This window comes from Equus przewalskii, chromosome 10 (assembly GCF_037783145.1).
Source record: "Equus przewalskii isolate Varuska chromosome 10, EquPr2, whole genome shotgun sequence".
Taxonomy (NCBI): Eukaryota; Metazoa; Chordata; class Mammalia; order Perissodactyla; family Equidae; genus Equus; species Equus przewalskii.
In genome coordinates, this window is record NC_091840.1 from 44,126,784 (window position 1) to 44,147,446 (window position 20,663).

Below are 20,663 nucleotides of genomic sequence, written 5' to 3' on the forward strand. Positions count from 1 at the left end.
AGCAGAAATAGGTGTTAACTTTTAACAAATGTTTTTCTCAAATATGTTAAGATGATCAGATGCTTTTTGTCTTGCTTAATCTATTAATGTAGTAAATTACACAAACAGATTTTCTAATGTTGAACTAGGCTTATATTCCTGGGATAAACCCTATTTGGCCTGATATAGAGGGTTTCAGGCTGCTCAGTTGTGCACTAAACAACTCATTCATATGGCAGCAAGTTGTGCAGTGCACAACCTGCACAACCATGCACAGTGTCCCTTAGACGTACTATGTAAAAAAACCCAAACATTGCTGGGTTCAACGTGCCAGCTGCAATTAAGATCATTTGCATCTATGGCATAGGAAATACTGACTTATAGTTCTCTTTCCTTTTACTGCCTCTGTCCAGTTTTAGTGTCAGAATTCTGGTCGCATCATGAAATTAGGTAGCTTCCCATCTGTTTCTATTCCCTGAAACAGGTTATATAATATGGGCATTTTCTGTTCGTAAAGGTTTGGAAGCCATTGCCTTTATAACCAGCTGGGTCTCGTGTCTAGATCTTTGCCTACTTGTCCATGTATTTAAAGGTTAATTTGTTCAAGTGTTCCCCTCAAACCAATATTTGCACTTTATATTTTCCTGGAAAATGAATCACTTCGAACTTTTGATCAAGTTCATGGTGTGAATTTGTGCTTTAAGCTGATCCCTCTGCTGGAAACAAAGCCATGATAAAGAAGACATTTTTTTTAAAATTAAAAAGGTATAAGTGTGCTATAAAAGTAAGATCTACATCTCCATGAACCAGAAATGGAATAAATCGAGTGTGAAAAGGAGCTGAAACCAGAGCCTGTTGGGCTCTGGGTCTGGGGAATGGGGATGGGACAGGAGGAACATCTAGGGGCTGAACAGCCCTGGGGGTTCCTCCTGCTTCCTCCCCACTGACTCCCAGACAGCTGCCCCTGGAGACTCTTCCGCTCCAGGATCTGCTTCCCTGCACCACCCCCCATGCGTCAGCAACGTCCTCTCCTGGGCAGGTTGTGGCCTGTGGTTTCCTCCTTCAATCTGACGCCCCATCCCCTTCTTTCAGGCATTACTTAGAATTCCTGGTCTTTGAGAGTACCCTGGGTCGTCTTCCAGGGCTGTCAGAGGTGTCATGTTACTCTATGATTTATATCATGTCTAGAGATTTGGGTTAAGAGGGAGATGCCTGTAAGTTTATCGTAATGGTATAAAACAAACCAAAAAACTACGTGCACTCAGTCCTCCGCCTTGAACCAGAAGCCCCAAAGGAAAATTAAGTTAGAACTAAGATCTCAGTTTTAAAAATTAACATCTGAGTGTCTACCATGAAGCAGTCCCTGTATGCTGCATAGATGTATTTTTAGTATAAAAGCTGCAAACAATACTGCAGTCTTTGGAATAAAACTTGCCAGTTCTGATCATCTCTCCCTGTCACTTTCCATCCTCTCTCCAGAAGGAACCTGCAGTTAACAGTTTGTTGTAGACGATATATCCTTCCAGTCCTTTTATGGCACAGGTACAAATATGTGTATCTAATTTGTGCACTGTTTCATTTATTCTCTCAACAACCATAAGAAGTTAGTATTATTAACCCCATTTTATGGATGAGACAACTGAGGCCTAAGACGGCTGGGTAACGTGCCAAGCGGCCCACAGCTAATAAGTTTGAACCAATATTTCTCATTTTGAAAACAGCGAGTGCCTCTTTTTCAGGAGATCGAGGCACTACTCTTAATTAAATGAATGAATGAGTCTTGCTCAGTGGTGTATTTCTTACAAACCCAAAATGGTGTGACGGAGTCCCAAGGAACACTGGGCTCTCAGCTCTGCTGCCCTCACCTCCGGCAGCTGTCCTTTCGGAGAGCTGAGTGGGCAAGCCCTTGCCTGATAATCTGAGTTTCAGGCGACGCTCCTCTGGATTGCAGGTCTTCCCTTTTGCTAGGACGTTTTAGCCCGGTGAAAAGACATCCCTGAAGTGCCTCCAGGAAAGGCTTTCAGGTGCCAGGGACTCCAACAGGTTCCCCAGTTGCCCCCAGGGGAAATCCGGGAGACTCTGACGTGGCTTCAGTTGGGACGAGCTGGGGGAAGAAGACAAGAGGAAGTGGGCGGGCCCGACGCCTGGAGCAGACCGGCCTGTGCTTTCTCGCTCACCTCCCCTCCGCTCCAGGGATTTCCCCAGTGGACCCGCCACCGAGGCCAGGAAACGGAAACTCTCTGATCTATTTATTTATTTTAAAGCCAGAATAAAGGCTTGGAGCTGTTTTCACCTCCCACGTCGGGCAGCGCCTCCCGGAATGTCCAGCGCTTCCTTCTGGTCATTTGGCTGAGGCGTGGCAGGACCCACACAAATGCCACACGCCCTGGTCGGTCCCTTCCCACGGTATTAGGGAGAGCCTGGGCCTCCCTTCACCCCCCACGGTGCCGCGGGTGTAGACAGACCCCCGGAGCGTTGCGGCCTTGCCTTCCTGCACAAGTCACAGAAACGAGGCCCCAGGCCCTGAATGCATTTGCATCGGAATAACTGTATAAACCTCAGAAACCGAGGCTGCCTCCCCCGCCCGGCTCCTTGAGCAGTGGGCTGCTACGGGGCTTCTGATTTGATGCTGGATTAATCACGCGTGCAAGGCGAAAGCAACTCTGGTCGCCCGCGAGGCTTGGTTGCTGGGGCTCGGTTTCAAATTTAAATACTGCATCCCCGTCACGAGACCAGGAGCCCGCGGCCCCGCCCCCATCCGGCCCGCCCCCTGGGAGCTGTCGGGGACCCCTGCTGGGGTCAGAAGCCGGATCCTCGCATCCTCGGGGGCTTCCGCCAGAACCGCTGCTCATGCGGGCTAATGGAGAAACTAGCAGGGGGCTGGCAGGCCTGAATTTACCCCTTTCGCAGGCAGCTGGGCCTAGTCGATGAAACGGGAGGGCTGTTTGTCTTCAAGCCAACTATTTCCAGCCACAGCGTTCCTAAACGCTAAACCTAGGCGGGCTTTCCTCGAGGGTGTGTGGATTAGGAATGGATGATTATGAATCATCTTCCCTTCCTAACAGGATCGAATGTCATGCAACATTTAGCAAGGGCTAATATGCGGAAACATGACGAGGGCCTTAGACACTTTGGTGGGCACACCGTGGCGGAGTCCCTCAGAAGAGGCTTGGGAAATTGGGCCTCCTTGGCTGTGGGGGAAATGCCCTTAAATGTGACTTCATCACGTGTGTGTGTGTGTGTGTGTGTGTGTGTGTGTGTGTCTGTGTTCCTGGCACATTTGTGTTTGGGGACTGTTTGCTGAAGAGAACATGAAAAGGCAGCTGGGATACCCTTCAATTTGCAATTTACAATGAGCTGTCACGTTGAAGTCCAAGATGAGTAATAGAGATAGACTGGAGATTTCCCTTTTAATGGGAGCTGTGGGGCTCGAGCAGAGCTGGATCTGTTATTGTAAGAAGTCCTTCTGGATTGCATGCAGCATGTCCCTGTTAGAATACTCAGACAAGCCCTAAATATATTGTGTGTATATACAGCGTGAGTGTGTGTGTTTGCATGGTTGTACACTGGTTTCCAATTTTAAGAAAATTTCTTTCTTGGTCCAACATTTCGATTTAATATTTACTCTGGATAATCCAAGGTTTACAATTTTTACATAAAATTACACATCTATCATTTTTTCTTTGAACACAGACACTTTGGACCTCAGTTTCCCCTTGTGCTCAAGGAGGGCGCTCTAGCTTGGTGCCTTGGAGAAAATTCTGTTTGTCAAGAGAGTTGATACTGTACTCAACCTTTCAACTTCTATTGTTCCTGAAATCTTTCAAGGACCTTTAGCGATCTAGAAGCTGCGGCCTCTCTCAAGCACGAGAGCCCGGAATTGTAGGTGTGTGGATTGTTTTTCTAGATGGATCTTCTTTGTCTTCTACCTGCTATTGAATAGCAAAGTATGGAGGGGGCACATTTGTGAGGAAGAGGGGGTTGCTTTGACTCTTTTAAAAGTGCTAATGAGTTAACTCTGCAATGACAATGGAACACCTACAGAAAACAAAGGGTGTGGTTAGGCTTTGGTAACCTCAGCACAACTCAAAATATCTTTTCACTAGGCTTGCTGTAATGTTTGCGCAGGGTGTGGGAGGGGGGCGGCCTGGAAGGGGCTGTTTCACTTTTTGCCTTGTTTTGGCTCTCAGGAGAGAGAGGTGTGTGTGTGCATGCAAAGCTCAGCCAACATAATGATAACAGCTAACATTCCCTTAGTGCTTGTGGCGGAGCAGCCACTGTGCTGGGTGTCTTACATCCACTATCTCATTTGATCCTCTCAACTATCTCAGTTGAGGAAGTTAGGAAAAGAGTTTTAATAGTGAAATTAATTGTGTGTAATTCTGGTATGTAAGGGTTGTGGAATTACTGTCCTCATTTTGCCATGAAAGAAATCAAGACTCAGAGAGGTTAAACTATTCAAGGACACCAGGTCTCTAGCCCCAGTCTGTTCTGTCTCCAGAACCCACATCCTGACCTAAACCATTAAACTCTGCATCCGAAAGAGCAGCAGCCCAGAAACTGGCCCCACCAAGCTACTGCTGATGCGAGCAGCTTTGGGAGATGCAGCTGCATGCAGGGGACCGAAGCTCCTGGCAGCAGTGCCCAGGGGAATTAGCAGGTGTCCTGCCCCCGGGCACCTGGGATGGGAGGATGGGTTAACCCAAGCGTGGAGCATCAGAGAAGAGCTACTACTGTGTTGGTAGTTCTGCTTTTGTAAAAGTAAATATCAGTCTCCACTTTGGCCGGGAAACAGGAACTTTCGACAAGATTGGCATAGCCGATGTCTGGCCAAGCCGTGGTGTTCTCCTCCAGGCTATCAATTCTGCTTTTGCAGCAGCCGTGCCCAACAGATAGAGTGTCTTCCTGGGAAGCCCCCATTGTCTGAGTGTGCAGGTGAATTCAACTGGACTTTCCCTCATTTCATCTGCTATGGGGGTTGGGATTCCTGCCTTAGAGGGGCTTTCATTGATTTTATCTTGACAGCATGAGGGCTTCTAAAATGAGAAATGCTTAGGAAGCCTGTGGCCACTTAGGAGGGTTTGTTAGAAGCAGAAGGTTGTCTCCCCACTCCCCATCCCAGTGTGCCTCGAATGGGTTGAAGGTCTGGGGACATTCTGATGTCTCAGTCTCAGGGAGGCTGGGCAAGTCATGGGGCAGTGGGATGCCCCCCGCTGGCCTCTGACCACTGACAGCTTTGTCTGCTTACCCCAGTGTGCTGTGCAAACACTGGCATTTCCTGCATGTGCACCACGTGACAAAGATTGGGAAGCACTTCTCTCTCCTGCCCTTCTGAGATTGGAATGGCAAACCCAGCCCTCCACTCGCTTTGTCCCCTGAGCAGTGAACTCAGACCTAACTTTCTCTTTCCAATTCTCCCTGCACTTCCCTCCCCTCCTCCTCATCTGTTTCCACGGCTGAAGGACCGATGTCATTACCACAGCCCCTCGAGCCAGGTGGCTAGCCCTGGCCAACCCCAAGACTTCCTTCTAATCTCAAAGCTGTCACCCAGCCCGGAGGAAGGAAGAGGCCTGAGGCCTGTCAGGAGCAGTTCTCAGCTTCCTACTGAGGACACTACAGATGAAACTCTCTCTGGTGTCTTGGATGGCTGACAAGGGGGTGAAGGAACCAGAGGCGTCTCACTTGCATGGTGAATGAATTCAGATGATGAACTAGAGTTCCCCCAGAGGCTCATCTCTGTATTTGGGGCCAAGGAGGCCCTGAGCAAGTGAGATCACAGCTCATGCAGGTAGCACCTGCTGTGCTGGACGTCCCAGGACACGGGGAGAGAATGAAGCCTGGACTGGCCAAGGATTAGTGGCTGAGAAATGCCTGAGCACCATCTGGAGAGCTGCTGCAATTACGACTCTGTAGAGACCTCTATTGCACGCCTGCCAAAAAGGGCTGGAAAATGCTAATGGAGTGGTGCATTTACAGATCACATTTACTCTTTTATTGTCTAAAAAATTTTATTGTGGCTTTATTTTACAACAGAAAAAAAGCTGAATAAACTTATAGTTAAAAAAAACAAACAAACAACTCAACAGCCTATATGCTTCACACCTCCCATGGGCTCTTTTGATGGCATGTGAAATGCATACAAATGAGCAAGTGGCAGGGAACTAATTGCAGTGTGGTTTCTGAGTCACGGCTTGGGTGTTCTTCACAGCAGGACCTAGACACAGTTCACGTTTTCCCCTCCTGCCCTGCCGCCTGCAGAGCTAGAGAGAACTCATTTCCAGAACAAGGTGTCTGTGACTCTGACCACTCCTGAGCGAAGCTCCCACACCTTCACCAGCTCTCTCAGGAGGACAAGGGTCTGCGTGGGGATGGTGCCTTGTCCTGGGAGCCAGCCCCTTTGCTTGCAGGATCAGGCAGGTCAGGTGGGAAGTCAGCTGCTCCTGGTGTCTTGGGCCATGTTCTCCTTGGTGAGACAGAACCTATTCCTTTTGGGTCCTGAAAGCCACATTAGAAATCGGCAGAAGTGCTGCCTTGGGTAGATGGGCCCACAGGTGTACTAAGGTTGGGGTTAGTGGTCTTTTTAGGAAGTCAGTCTTCCTTGTAGGACTGGAAGGAGATGTGGTCTGCTTGCGTGTGCAGCTCCCTGTGTGGCCTCTGAGAGAGAGCAGCAGGGAAGCAGGAGCCCCGGGGGCAGAGCTTCTCTGTGGCTGCTTCCTCATCTGTGGTTAGTTGTGGCGGGAGGCAAATGGGGTCTCTTACGAAAGCAGCCCTCTTACCTCCAGAAAAAAACAGCTCAGCCTCCCTAAGGGCCCCCAAAGCACTAACACCCTGTGTGGAGGCTCTGGCTGGCCAGGTGCAGCTGTAGCAAAGGTTTCTGTCTTGGTGGCCTCTAGCATGGCTTTGTTCCAACAGTCAGTAGGTGCATTTGCCCTGAGGGCCAGGGATCTCAGGGGCAGAGCAGGCCTGGAGCCAGGTCCAGCTGGTATTAAGAGGAGGCACCGTGTCCTTCCTGGCCTGTACAGAGTGGTTGCTACTCTCTTCTGCTTTGGGCTGCCTGGTGCAGAGCCCATGTGTGGGGCCACCCACAAAAGGGACTGCTCTCTGGGGAAACTGAAAACCAAGTTGTGATCTCATTTGGGGCTGCACTGGTCTCCCCAGGTGGTCCCAAGTTGTCTGGGACGTTGGTTGCAGGGAGTGGGGAGCCACCACCCAAAACTCTGGGGTCCAGGAAAGGGGAGTCTTCCTAGCACCCTTGCCCCCTCTGCTGGCGACCTGTGGCTACCCTCATGTGACAAGCACGTGGCTTCCTGGAGGAAAGAAACTTGCATAATCAGAAATAGGAACCTGGAAAATAACTCAGTGGGGCATGTAAGGGATTGCGCAAAGATTTGTCTAGAAGACTTTGGGCTGTGAGAGGAGGGTTAGGGTGAGGAACCAGGTTTCGTCTGAGCCACGGCGGAGATCTAAGGAGGTCTCTAGAGCTTGAGACTTCCAAGGGTCAGAGGCAGAGGGACAGCGTCTTCCTGTCTGTGACCTGTCAGACTAGAAATTGGGCATGGGGGCTTCCTCTGGAAGGGGGAACGGGGCAGGGGCAGACAGTAGAAATCATTCAACATCAAGCTGGGGCTTCTGCAGCTTCGAGTCCTCGGCCATCCCCCTCTCCACCCGGGGCATGAGATCAGGCCCCGCTCCTGGTGGCTCCAGAAAGAATGATTCTCTTGAAGTGCTCCTGACAGTACTCGGCTGAGCCTGAGTACTCCTTTGTGGGAGAGATGCCCCAGAGATTCCGTCACCCCTGCAGCACAGGAAAGTGCCGCTGCCCAGGTGGGACTGCAGGGGAACCGAAATTCCTCAGAGTCTTTGCCCTTTGAGGTTCTGTGGGAATGTTTCTCAGAAGTAGAGGGCCCTTCCTTAGGAAAGTGAATCTCTCATACCTCCTCATGTGGTGCTATCTTCCCCGAGGGCCTCTAGCTCTGTTCAGAGCACAGAGAATTTTTGAGAAAGTTCTGAGTGTACTGGTCCGCTTCCTCAGGGTCCAGGCAGTGGAGACAGGAAAATCTGGATGAGGCAGGAGGTAGAACTGATACCCCGTTTTCTCCTGCCTTCCCCTGAGAGGTTAGCTAAGGAATAATTTTCCCACCCTGGACCAGGCAGGGCTGTGAGAGCTGTACGCCAGAGTCCAGATGACCCCTGCAGCCCTGGAGACCACCCTTACACCAGGAACCCTCCAGATACAGGCCTTATGCCCAAGGAGGAGTCGGAAGATCCAAGAGCTTGTCGGTCTGCAGTGCATAGAAAGAAGGTGGAAATGCATCACTGTGTCTTCTCTGCCCTGCTGCTTCCGCCTGGAGAGTAGCTGTAAGAGCTCTGCAGATAAATTCATATTAGTGTCAGGGGCCAGTGCTGCCTGGGATGCCTGGGACCTCAGCTCCCTTGCTGGTGAAGAATCTTGTGATGGCAAAGGCTAAGATGCTTCCTGAGGCGTCGTGACTGGTGGACAGGCATAGTGGTGTGGTGGGTGCCTTAGCTCAAGCTGCTGTAACGAAATACCATAGACTGGGTGGCTTAAACGACAGACCTTTCTTTCTTACCATGCTGGAGGCTGGAAAGTCCTGCTTCAGGGAGATCAGGGTGTCAGCATGGTTGAGTTCTTGGTGAGGGCCCTCTTCCTGGCTTACAGCTGGCCCACTTCTCACTGTGTCCTCACATGGTGGAGAGAGAGCACTCTGGTCTCTTCCTCTTCTTTTTTTTTAAGACGATTAGCCCTGAGATAACAACTGCTGCCAATCCTCCTCTTTTTGCTGAGGAAGACTGGCCCTGAGCTAACATCCGTGCCCATCCTCCTCTACTGTATATGTGGGACACCTGCCACAGCATGACTTGATGAGCGGTGCCATGTCCGCACCCGGGATCCGAACCAGCAAACCCCAGGCTGCCAAAGCGGAATGTGTGAACTTAACTGCTGTGCCACCAGGCCTGCCCCTGGTCTCTTCCTCTTCTTATAAGGGCAATAATCCCCCTCCTGGGGACCCTACCCTCATAGCCTCATCTAAACCTAATCACCTCCCAAAGGCCCCACCTCCACATACCTTCACACTGAGGATTAGGGCTTCGACCTGTGAATTTTGAGGGGGACAAACATTCAGTCCATAACAGCAGTTGGGAGCACGAGCTCTGGACCCAGTCAGATCTGAGTGTGAACTTGGCTCCACCACTTACCAGAGGTGTGACCTTGAGCCTCTTCTATAAAGTGCGGATAATGATCGTGTCTTCCACTTAGAACTGTCATGTACTAAAAGTTGGAGTGACATAAAAACAGAGAGTAGATTGATAGTTACCAGGGGCTGGGGGTGGGGGAAATGGGGAGATGTTGGTCAAAGGGTGCAAACTTTCAGTGATAAGATGAATGAGTCCTGGAGATCTAATGAACAGTGTGGCAACTGTTGTTACCAATACTGTGTTGTATAATTGAAATTTTCTCAGAGAGTACCTCTTAAATGTTCTTACCACACACACCAAAGATAACTATGCGAGGTAATAGATGTGTCAACTAACCTTATTGTGGTAATCATTTCATAGTACACACTTATATCAAATCATCACTTTGTACACTTTAAACTTATGCAATGTCATTTATCAATTATATCTCAATAAAGCTGGAAATAAAAAAGTTAGAGTGAAAATAACGTGCTTAACACAGTGGCTAGAGCACAAATATTTGTGAAGCCAGGGACATGTTGACTGAAGGGCTTTCAGTAACTGGATGCCTCCGCCCACGAATTCGCAGGGAGGAGAGGGGGGTCCTAAACCTTTGTGAGCGTTTTGGGGGAGAAGGTGTCCCAGAAAGGCTTCTTTATAATGACAGGCTAAGAAAAGCTGCAAATTCTGTTGCGTCTCTGAATTCATGCTGAGGCCACACATTATATTAGCAACAATCTATATTTTCCCCCAGTTTCCAGAAGAACCTTCTGCGTCGGTCGTCTATTCCAGTTCCCTTCTTCACCCCCATTTTTACCCCTGTGTAATTGCTTATGCTTTTCCTTCCCCCTAGAATGTGCCTCCCCACCCCACCATTTTTTTTTTTTTTTTTGAGAAAGATTAGCCCTGAGCTAAACATCCATGCCCATCTTCCTCTACTTTATATGTGGGACGCCTACCACAGCATGGCTTGCCAAGGGGTGCCATGTCCGCACCCAGGATCAGAACCGTCAAACCCCGGGCTGCCGAAGTGGGATGTGCACTTCACCCCTGCGCCACTGGGTAGGCCCTCCCACCCCACCATTTTTGCCAATGAAATGTCCTTCTGGGCCAGGTTCCAATGGCACTTCCTCCAAGAAGCGTTTAGTCATCAACTCAGTTCGAAGTGGTGATGCCCACCCTCCATAACAGACCACTTTTGGAACCCACCAGGCTCTGCCTTACCTCTTGGTGACTTCTGGGCATGTCTCAAATCCGCTGTCACAAGCATCCGGGGCAAAGGAATGCAGTCTTATACAGTTGGCCCTCGTCTCTGCAGGTTTCGTATTTGCGGATTCAACCAATCGAAGTTCAACATTTTGCAGTTGGTGAATTCGCAGATGCAGAGAGCAGACTGTATTCATGGTACACACTACGCTATTTTATATAAGGTACTTGAGCATCCACGAATTTTTGGTATCTGCAGGGGTTCCTGGAACCAATCCCTCCTGGCTACCGAGGGACTACAGTATAGGGCTGAGGGAATATTTGAGGAGCTATTGAAAAACTTCGAGCTCTCAAAACCTGTGGAACTTCCTGATATATTGGGGAACTGAGGCGTAGGAAATAAGAAAGTTTTTCCCCTCCTTTATCAGCTGTTTATGGTCATCTATCTCTGAAGGAATCACAGATAGGATAACTTTCATCCCTGCATGTCAAGGTGAGGAAACCAAGACCCAGAGAGGGAATGGGAGTTTCTCAAGGTCACACAGCAAGTTAGTGGCAGCACCAGGACCTGGGTTCAGGGTGTGCTCAGTTTAGTGCTCCTTACCTTCTGTTGGAGAGAGGTAGTGGTGTGTTGAGGGGCAAAGACATGGATTCTGGGGGCAGTCGGGGCTTACTGTGATAATGCAATAATTTAATACATGCCGAGTCCTTAGATCAGCCCAGGCATGGTAAGCAAAATATGAGTGTTGCACTCACCTTTATCATTGTTTCTCTGCCCTTCTTTGACAACTACTATCTTCTCCTACCAGATTTCTTCATTTCAGGGGAGAGGAGAACCCTGAGAGTATTAACCATGCCAGGACATCCTTACTAGGCAGTGGGTGAGAAGCTGGCAGGTAGCTTAGAGGACTAACCATCTGGGTTACTGACCCTAGGGGCCTAGGGTGATTTTTGGACCATCACAGACTCAAGGCCCAACAAACCAGACCTTGACTAAAAATTGGGTGTTTTGTTTGTCTCTTTGTTTCAGTGAAGGGAAAATGAGAAGGAACCTTCTTCTCTTTTTGATGGTGCCCAGCAAACAAGGTGAGCCTCAGGCCTGCCCAGTATAAGCAGCAGCCATCGAGGGTCTGCTCGAGCCCTGTCTGTCTGTCTGTCCATCTGTCAGGCAGCCTGCAGACCCCCTCAAGCTAGGTCCTTGGGAAGACAAGGTCCCCAGAATCAGTTTCCATCATACTTCTCCCGTGACTGAGCTGAAAGCAAGATTTTCCATCTGTCTGGTTGGGGGGCACCAGCGTCATCCCTGGCAGCCACTGAGCGACAGCTTCAGCCTACAGCCCCCTGGGACAGGGGAGTTCAGCATTGCTGCCGGCAACCAGCATCTTCTTTCTCAGACTCTCAACATCTGCACCCTACCAGACAATGGGAGGACAGACAGGACAGGCACACACTCCAAGACTGCTTTTCCCCAGAGGAGAGCTGCACTTTGCCTCCCTCCTCTAAAAACAAATTGAATTGCAAATTTGGGACAGGCCCAGGAGACGGACTCTGTGAATTGAGACCAAAGTTCTCTTGGTCGGCTGAACCATTTCTCGGTTTCTATTCCATTTCCATGTTGGAGTCTGATTGGGTAAAAAGAGTACAGCCTCAGATGCTGGCTGCTGAGTGAGGGAGCCCTGTGCACTGGGGAGTTTGTAGCTGGGATTTTGTGTGAGCCATTAGAGAATGAATTGGAGCAGTGGTTCTCTTGCCCCACATCTGGTTCTAGGATCCTGTGATTTTCTTCCTGAGTTTTTCTGGAGAGCGTGACCATTCTCAACAGGACATCCCAACCAGCCCAGACGGTTGTTGGAGCTGGGCTGGCTGAAGAGTCTGTACTCCCTCATTCCAGGCTCGTTGTGATCAGGAACATATTTGGTCATTCGTTTGAAACCATTGAAACCATTATTTCGAGGTGCAGGGGTCACAGTGGTGAACAAGAGGGATGTGGTTCTCCCTCTGGGAGCTGTCAGTGTAGCAGAAGAGACAGGCATTGAATGATGTACGGGAGCACTGAGTAATCTGAAACGCAGGCCTCCCTGCTCTGGTGGGCAGGGAAAGCTTCCTGGCAGAAGTGATATTTAAGTTAAGACCAGAGGGAAGAGGAGGCCATATCCAGGCAGAGTAGGGGGAGAGCATTTTAGCCAGAGATATCATCTTGTGCAAAAGTTCTGAAAAAGCAGAGAGAGCAAAGAGGAGAATGTGCCAGATGAAGCTGAAAGGAAGCGAGGGGCCAGCCCACAGGGCCTTGTGTGCCACCAAAAGGATGTGGGTCTTTACTCTGACAGTAGTGGGAAGTGTTCTCTGCTTCTGTCGGGTACTGGGGAACTTTTTCCTCCAATTGATCATTCTGACGATGATGTCAGACTCGTGAGCTTGGGACGGCTCGGACCAACAGACCCAGCTCACATGTGACCACTGTGTGCCTTTCACTGACCACCGCAGCCAGATTTTCATTCTTTCCCACTCTCCCTTCATTAGAACACATGTCACATGTGTTGGTTTCTCATGGCAGCCGCTGGCGCCAGACTGTGTTCATGAGACTGAGCTGACCAGCCCAGGACAATGTGCAGTGGGCTTGGGGAAGAGGAAATTAGGAGTCACAAGGTTTCAGGATCAGAACCTGAAAGTGCCTTATGTAAAAGATGGGTGTCCTGCAAGAGTTTGGGGACAGAGAACAGGGCTTGGTTGAGTCATCCTTGCGGGAAGGAGGGTGGGGTGGTCCCTTGGGGGAAGGAGGTGGCTGGTCTTCTGCAATTTCTTCTCAGAGACCATCTGCTGGTTCCTAACGGTCTGAATCAGGCTGCCAGGCTGTCTGCTCTTCCTTCCAAGGGTCATGATGCAGGCTGGGGGCAGGTGTGTGCCTAGCTTCTGGGGAGGGGCAGCCAGGGGCACTGATGTCCCTTGTGAAGGTGGCCTGGGCCAGATCATGCCCCCTCTTCACCTCCAAGATGATAAAGGGGAAATTCAGGGAGGCACCAAAGGCTGAATGATGGGGAAAAGAACAAGGGAGTATGAGCTTGCCAAGGAACCATCCTCGGTTCCTCCCAACAAAGTAGTGTTTTCAAATCTGTTGGCATTTGGGGACAGACATTCTTTGGGACACTTCTGCATATTGCAGGACACTTTAACATCTCTGGCTTTAAAATGTTCCTATAGGGGCCTGCCCGGTGGCGCAGTGGTTAAGTGCACACTTTCCGCTTTGGCGGCCCAGGGTTCGCCGGTTTGGATCCCAGGTGCAGACATGGCACCGCTTGTCAAGCCATGCTGTGGTAGGCGTCCCACATATAAAGTAGAGGAAGATGGGCACGGATGTTAGCTCAGAGCCAGTCTTCCTCAGCAAAAAGAGGAGGATTGGCAGCAGATGTTAGCTCAGGGCTAATCTTCCTCAAAAAAAAAAAAAAAAGCTCCTATACATTTTAAAATACTTCCTGGTGGGGCAATACAAACTACCCGTCCCCTAATGGAGAACCGCTGGTCCAGTGTTTACGGGGACAGAATTGTACAGCTGCGCTTCAAGTCCCACACCGGGCAAGCAGGGAGACTGGAGAAATCCCCCCACTTGAGAATATCTTAGGGAAGCTTTTGTTCAGTGACCACTCATGGGGGCTCCTGCTGTCTCCTGACCCCAAATGGAGTTCCTCCCGACTTCCCTAGCCTTGCTGCTCACAATGATAACCCACAGTCCTGTGCACAATCTGGTGGGTGAAGCTGAGATTTTAGTGCAGGCATTTCCAGGCCTCTTGGCTGGACTGTGGCCAGGGTGGCAGGACCGCCTCTGGTGGCCGAGGTGCTGCTCTATTGGGCCACCAGATGGCGCTTGGGAGCCCCCACTGTCTGCCGCAGGACCACTGGTGGCAGGAGTGACTGCAGACGGGACTTGCCTTAAAGAGGCCTGGTCCTTAAAGAGACATCGCCACACACCGCAAACTTGAACGGTCACCCCAAAGCGAGACTCCACTGATGACAAGCACCACTGGCCAAGCTCTGATGCTCTATTGTCCTTGCCTCCCTGAATGTCGAGCCACCACCTCTTGGAGCCGGTCTCCTTGACAGCCTGCCCTCAGCCCCTGCGGCCACTCCTGGGCCTGACAGACAGGGCCAGCCTGGCAGGTGGCGTCAGAGCTCTGGCAGAGCAACGCAGGGCCGGGATGCATCTGCAGAACTCTGGCTGAAAGAACGAGAAGCACAGCCAGCTTCAGGGGAAGGATGACCACAGAAAGGCAGAGGGCCAGCCTGTAAGCTCAGACTCCAGCCGGACATGCCCCTGCTTCGCTGGGAGCTGATAAAGTTGGAGCCACTGAACTTGGTCTGTGGGTTTTGGGGACTTACAGGATCCTTCCGTCTCTAATGCTGGCCTCTTTCCAAATGCCAATGGGGATGCTGTGGTAAGTAAATTAGGATGGGGGCTCCAGACCCTGCTGTTGAGCTCTCTGATCCTCTCTAGGAAATCTCCTATGTTGACCCCCGGGTGGCGCGATCTGAGCCAGGTTGTTGAGTCATGTTGTTGGCCACATTCTCTGGGGCTTGGCATGAGACCCTCTTGAAACTGCAGCTTGCTTAGCATAATCTAAGGCAGCGGCTCTGCCCAGGATGCTGGACTTGCTGTGGTCCTTGGCCATGGGAGCGGGGCTTCAACACAGGCCCTGGGAAATGTATGGGGAGCTTCCTGGCTTCAGGGGCCTGGATGTCACTATGCCTTCTGGCCATAGTGCCAAGGGAGGCAACAAGGGGTGACTGCAGTTCTCTGGCTCACCTCTTACCAGGGCTGCAGATCTTTCCCATGACTCAAACTGACACAGAACTTTGGTCGAGAGATGAATAATCGGGGAGGGCTTTGAGTCACTCTGTGCTGCCTGTAGATCTCACTGTCTTGCTGGAAAAGCAAGGAGACTGGGAAGAGAGAGGTAGGAAGAGGGCAAAGGACAGAATTGTCAGGCCACGCCTTCTGCCTTAGAGGTGACTCAGTCAAGGCCTGGGGAACTTTCTTTTTTCCAGGCCCAAAGAGTAAAGCTGAATCTTAGAACAGTAAATGCTGCTAAAGGAGATGAAGCAAGGAGCCAGAAACAGGCCACCCCGGGGTCTGCTAGGAAGCAAAGTTTATAGTCCACTAGGGCAGATGGGAAGCCTGGAGGTCATGCACCTGACCCACCCGGGTGCCCACCTACAGATGTGAAAACTGAGGGTGGGAAGGCTCGAGACACGCCCAAGGCATAGAAGCAGTGGGCTTTGGCAGAGACTGGAGTTCAGGGAACTGCCATCGGGTTGATTGCATCTGGCTTGTCTCCAGGGTCATCTGCCCTGTTGTAGCAGACGAGGTTTTCTTTGGGAGCCAGTTCTGTTTTTGCTTAATCATTTGGTGGCCCCGGGGGGTTCTAGAATTACACTGCCTTTCATTCTTCCTGTAGCTCCAGTTTCTTCCTCCCCAAGTTTAACTTCATTCTGTTTATTCATTTATTCACTCCTTGCAGCCCAATACAGAGATGACACATGCGGACTCTGGATTCAGAATCTCGGTTCATTTCCAAGCGTCACCACCTGCTAGCTGGCCAACGGCTTAGCCTTTCTGCTCCTGTGGAATTTGGCTTATTATGAGGATTAAATGAGATAATCTATATGAAGCACATAGAGCAGTGCCTGGCACTTAAGAAGCACTCGATAAATGTTAGTTGTCATTAATTTTATTTATTCAATATACATCGTTGAATGCCCATCTGTTGGGATTTTTGCAGAAAGCTGATCTGGGGGCACAGTGTGGTTACAGCTGCTTCGGGGTCTGCTGAGCTTCTTTCCTCCACTGGGCTGAGTGAGGTGGATACCCCAGTGAAAAAGCATGCAGTCCTAGCTTTTAAAGAGCCAATCTGCCAGCAAGGGTACAAAGTCTTGGGTTTTTGGCTACCACAGTTTGTTTTTTGTTTTTTAATTGGAATGCGGAGGGCTCCACCCTACCCCCGACTGCCTGTACATCCAGCCTCTGCACACTAGTGCTCCCTGCTGGCCCCAGCATGGAGAGAGGTGAATTGATATCCTTTTCACCAACAGTGACCTCTGGGTGATCAAGGAAGCAGGGACTCCCCGGGTCTTCCTATGGCACACAGCGGAGCTGGGTTGCTAACAGCAAGGAGGGAAGAAGAGTGGAGATACCCAGTTTGGGGTCTAAGCACAGTCACCCTTTTTCCATCCTGGCCAAGTGGCTAGTGGAAGCGAGGGTTGGTTGATGGAGAGGCAGGGAGTAGCATACCCCTTGGAATTAAGGGCAAGGGTACTACCTTTCAGAATGGGATGTATCTCCTTGCCACTCAGGCCCTCATCATCAGCTCAGTGCTCCCGGCAAGGCAACCAACCCTTAAATCCCCCTTAAATATGGTGGTGAGGCAGGAGCAGGCTGGTCACTGGTCACCACGGGAGTGGGGGGGGGGTGTGCTGAGGACAGCCTGTGTGCACAGGCCAGAGGGAGGGCTGGGGAAGGTGGAGAGTGTTCACCCAAAGGACAGGACAGCAAATGGTTAGTGCAGGCTTGGAGGACTCGGCATGATGGGCGCTGATTCAGTGGCTTGGGGTGCACGGACATGTCTGCACCTAGCTGAATCAGAGTGGTCTGTCCACAGAAAGACCCCGCTGCTGCCCTGACAGCTTGGGGTTGCTGGCAGAGCGCTTCACTTTTGGCAAAATGCAGATGAGAATGAGTCTTTAACTCCTTCCTTCCTAGGATGTGTTATTGGGTTTCCCCCAAGCTCCTCCCCACCCTTAGTGCCAGGAATCTGGAGGTTTCTGCTCCAGTCTCAAATAACCCTGGTGCTCAAAGGCTCACACACTTGTCCTGTAGCCAAAGTTAGAGTCAGGCTGTGTGGTGTTACCATCTACTGGAAGCCATCCAGTAAAGGCATCAAGGGAATCTTGAAGTAACTGACCTTTCTTGGGACACATATGTGTGAGACAGGTGCATGGTGTTGGAAGAGGCTGGAAGGTTTTCCTAGAAGGTGGTCTCTAACCCATGGACCAGCACAGATTTCCAGAGACCTTTGCCACCCTGCTTTCACCAGTCAGCTGACAGTGGAGGCAGCATGCATGGCATTTAAGAGCATCAGTAGACAGCCAGAGTTCAAGCCCCAGCCCTCCACTTACTGTCTGGGCAATGCCTCAGCTGCTCAGTGCCTCAGTTTTCTCATCTGGAAAATGGAGGGGACTGAGATAACAGTGAGGTTCTTGGTGAGATAATCTTGTAAACAAAGCGCTGAGATCCAAGCAGGCATTCTCTGTTAATTATTAGAAGTGTTCCTCCTATTGCCTCCAGGGTTCCTTGCTCCCTCTACCCTATATTGTGTTCTGGAGTGGGAGGTCCAGGACAGGATGGACAGAATGTAGGAAAAAAGCAAACGATGGCAACGCTAAGGAGAGCAACTGTAACATTTTAGCTTGAAAAATGCTGAAAATAGCTTGTTCAAGCTTTTGTGATAAAAATGTAAAATGTATGCAAATGTATGTGACTCACACAGAAACATACATCTATGGCCTCCTCACAGTCGGTGCCCGGATGTGGCCATCAGGAAAATCTTTGCAGAGTGCAGAGAGGGTCCAGGCTGCCTTGATGGTGGTGGTGGTGGTGGTGGTTGGGGAGGGGGCAGTGCTGCTGTTTCCACCCTTCTGGGTTCTGTGCCTTCTGCTTGTTCCATGTGGGAAGAAGAGAGGCCCTGGGCCCCGCTCGGCTCCTCCGCTCTCACCATCCTCCCTCTGGTTCCTCCAAGAGCCCATTTGCTCCCTCTCCCATCCTGGCTCTATTTCTGGAGCATCTCATTGGAGATGCACGCCCTCCTCTCTGCTGAGCTCCAGGTGCCTGCTTGGTCCTCCCAGTCTTGTGTGCAAGTCAGAGACGGTGGGAGGGTGACAGCTGAGCAGGGAGGAGCCACAAGAAACAGAGCCAGAGCCTGAGCCTGGAGGGCTGAGTGGGGGAGAGCAAAGTGGACGCAGGGAGGGGCCCATGCGGCCAATGTAACCTCACAGTTGAAAAACACCCGCTCTAGCCACCTGGGGAGGCTTCCACACCCCAGAGCATCTTCCCTGCACCTCCCAGGGGCTCGCCCGACCTGCTGTGAGCTAGTGGCCACCATCTCCCCTTGGGTAGCCCTAGAGGCCACTACCCAAGCAGCTGCAGGGGCTGGGTGCTAGCTACCTTTCTGCATCGTGGATGAGGGTCTGCTCCTCCCCTTAGGAAAACCTAGATCTGTGGTTGTCTGGAATGATGAATGATGAGGAACACCCACCCCCACCCCACCCCATGCTCTGTGGATGCTGACAACACTGCCCCTGACAAAGGCCAAGGTGAGCTTCACCTTGTAGACCTGTCTGTGGAGCTGGGTCCCCTGAGAGCTCTGCCCTTTAAGCTGCTTGGGGATGGGGCAGGGTCTGCTCCGTTATCAGAAACCTCGCTATCTAAGGTAAAACCAGCATAAATGGCCCAGGGCAGCGTTCCTTCGGTGGACCCACTCCCTCCCTTCCCTCGGGTTCAGGAGAGGAGCTTCAGCCCCTGCTGCCCTGGACCACCCTAGCCTCGCTCCCCTCTCCTCCAGTCCCTTCTCCAGGGTCCTTTGGCCCAAGGAGGCCTGCAGGACCGAATCTGCGGCAGAGCTGCCTCAGCTCCCACACGACTAGCACCCGGAAGAGAGGCATAAAGCCCCCCTGTACCCCTTCACTGCTCTTGGAGGCTCTTAGAAGGAATTTTGTTTCTAAAGGTTCTGTTCTCAGAGCAGAAGTCTTGACCCCAGACTTCTGTCAACTTGTAGTATGTGATTAGGCATACATGGAATGCCTCCTGGGCTCCCCTAAGGACCCCAGAGAAGGCTCCTGGAGGGGACCCAGTGGAGACCCTGGAGCCTCTCCTGTACCCCGGGTTGTCCTCCACAGCCCCTCGTTGACCCCTCAGCCCTCCGCCTTTTTCCAGCGCCGTCCCCTGGTGTGTAGAGCTTTTAGGTCAAGGGTGTTTAAATAGATGAGGCGCTGTTAAGGTTTGGAAGGAAAGAGTCCCAGGGCAGCCAAGGCTTCCCGCGGGCGGGCAGGACGTTAACCCTGTCAGCGCCGTCCCCCAGGCTTGTCTAGGGGAGGGGCCTGGCAGTCGCACCGGCCCCCGAAACTGCGCTTAGAGATCCTGGGGTGGCAGGTGATGTCACCCCTGCGGGCCCATAGGTCTCCCCGCGGCACCTAGTCTGCGGGTGACCAGAATTCAGCCGAGCCCAGCGAGGGCAGGCAGGGGAGCCCGGGCCCGCGCCGCAGCCCGGAGAACCCCGCGGGACCACTCCTGGCTCACGGGCTGGAGCCCCTCTCGCCGGGCGTCGGTGGGGGCCGGGGCTGCTCCGCACACCCCCGCCGGGTCCGGAGGCGTGCTGCGGCGGGGGAGGGGGCGCGGGAGCCCGGCGCCGATTGGTCGCGGCCCGCGCCCCCCGCCCCTGGGCGCCGCGCGGCCCCGGGGAAGTTGCTAGTTGGCGGGCGGGCTGCGGGGCCGCCGTTCCGGGATCCGCAGCGGGGCCGGTCGCGGCCGCAGGGTCCGGAAGGGCTCCCGGGGGCGCTCGCCTGCCCTCGCCCGCCCGCCCCTGCCCTCCCGGCGGCTCCGGCTCGCTCCTCCCTGCTACCTGTTTCCCTGCCTCCCCCCCGCCTCCTCCCCGCGCTCGGCAACTTCGGCCTCCCGGGCTGGCCGCCCCTCCCGGCAGCCCGCCCGCCGCCCGCGCCCTCCCTCCTTTGTTGTGCGATGAGGGTCGGGTTTCCGATCTGACGGAGCCGCCGCCGCCGCCGCCGCGCGGAGCCGCGGGCATGGAGCCGCTCAGCCACCGGGGCCTGCCGCGCCTGTCCTGGATCGACACCCTCTACAGCAGTACGTGCGCGCTCGGGCCGGGGGGCGGCCGGGAACGGGCCCCGACGGCCCCGGGCAGACACGCTGGGCTTGTCTGGGGAGCCGGGCGCGCGCTGGGGGCGGCGGGCACGGCCGGCCAGGTGCCCGGCGGGCCGGGAGGCGGGGAGCGGCGTGGGGCCCCCCGGTATCGGCCGCAAAGGGGGTCCCCAGAGCGGACTTCCAGCAGGTGGGGGGGTGGGTGCAGTGGGCCGACGGGGCCGGGAGAGCTCTGTCACCCCTCGCCCACCTGTTGTGTAAGCGAACACTCCTCGGGAAGAGGGTGAGAGCCTTGTCGGGTGCTGCCTCCGCACCCCGAGTGGCTGCCCTTCTGTCCACGCTGAAGCAGAAAGGCCATTTTGGC

At 52.6% G+C, this 20,663-nt stretch overlaps 1 protein-coding gene across 3 annotated transcripts in view; it reads left to right on the forward strand.

The window, feature by feature from the left end:
* The window catches only part of ABR (ABR activator of RhoGEF and GTPase), a 179,159-nt gene that overhangs the window by 24,819 nt on the left and 133,677 nt on the right, over positions 1-20,663 (forward strand). Inside the window, exon 1 of one of the 3 annotated variants that reach the window (XM_070560869.1) lies at positions 14,249-14,810. The exons of 1 other annotated variant lie outside the window; for it this stretch is intronic. Coding sequence is in view for 1 of the 2 variants with exons in the window: in XM_070560868.1 (XP_070416969.1) it covers positions 20,224-20,284 (61 nt within the window). In the remaining variant the exon portion in view is untranslated. Of the gene's footprint in view, positions 1-14,248; positions 14,811-19,812; positions 20,285-20,663 lie in introns of those variants that run through there. One more of the 3 variants, XM_070560868.1, reaches the window with a different exon arrangement.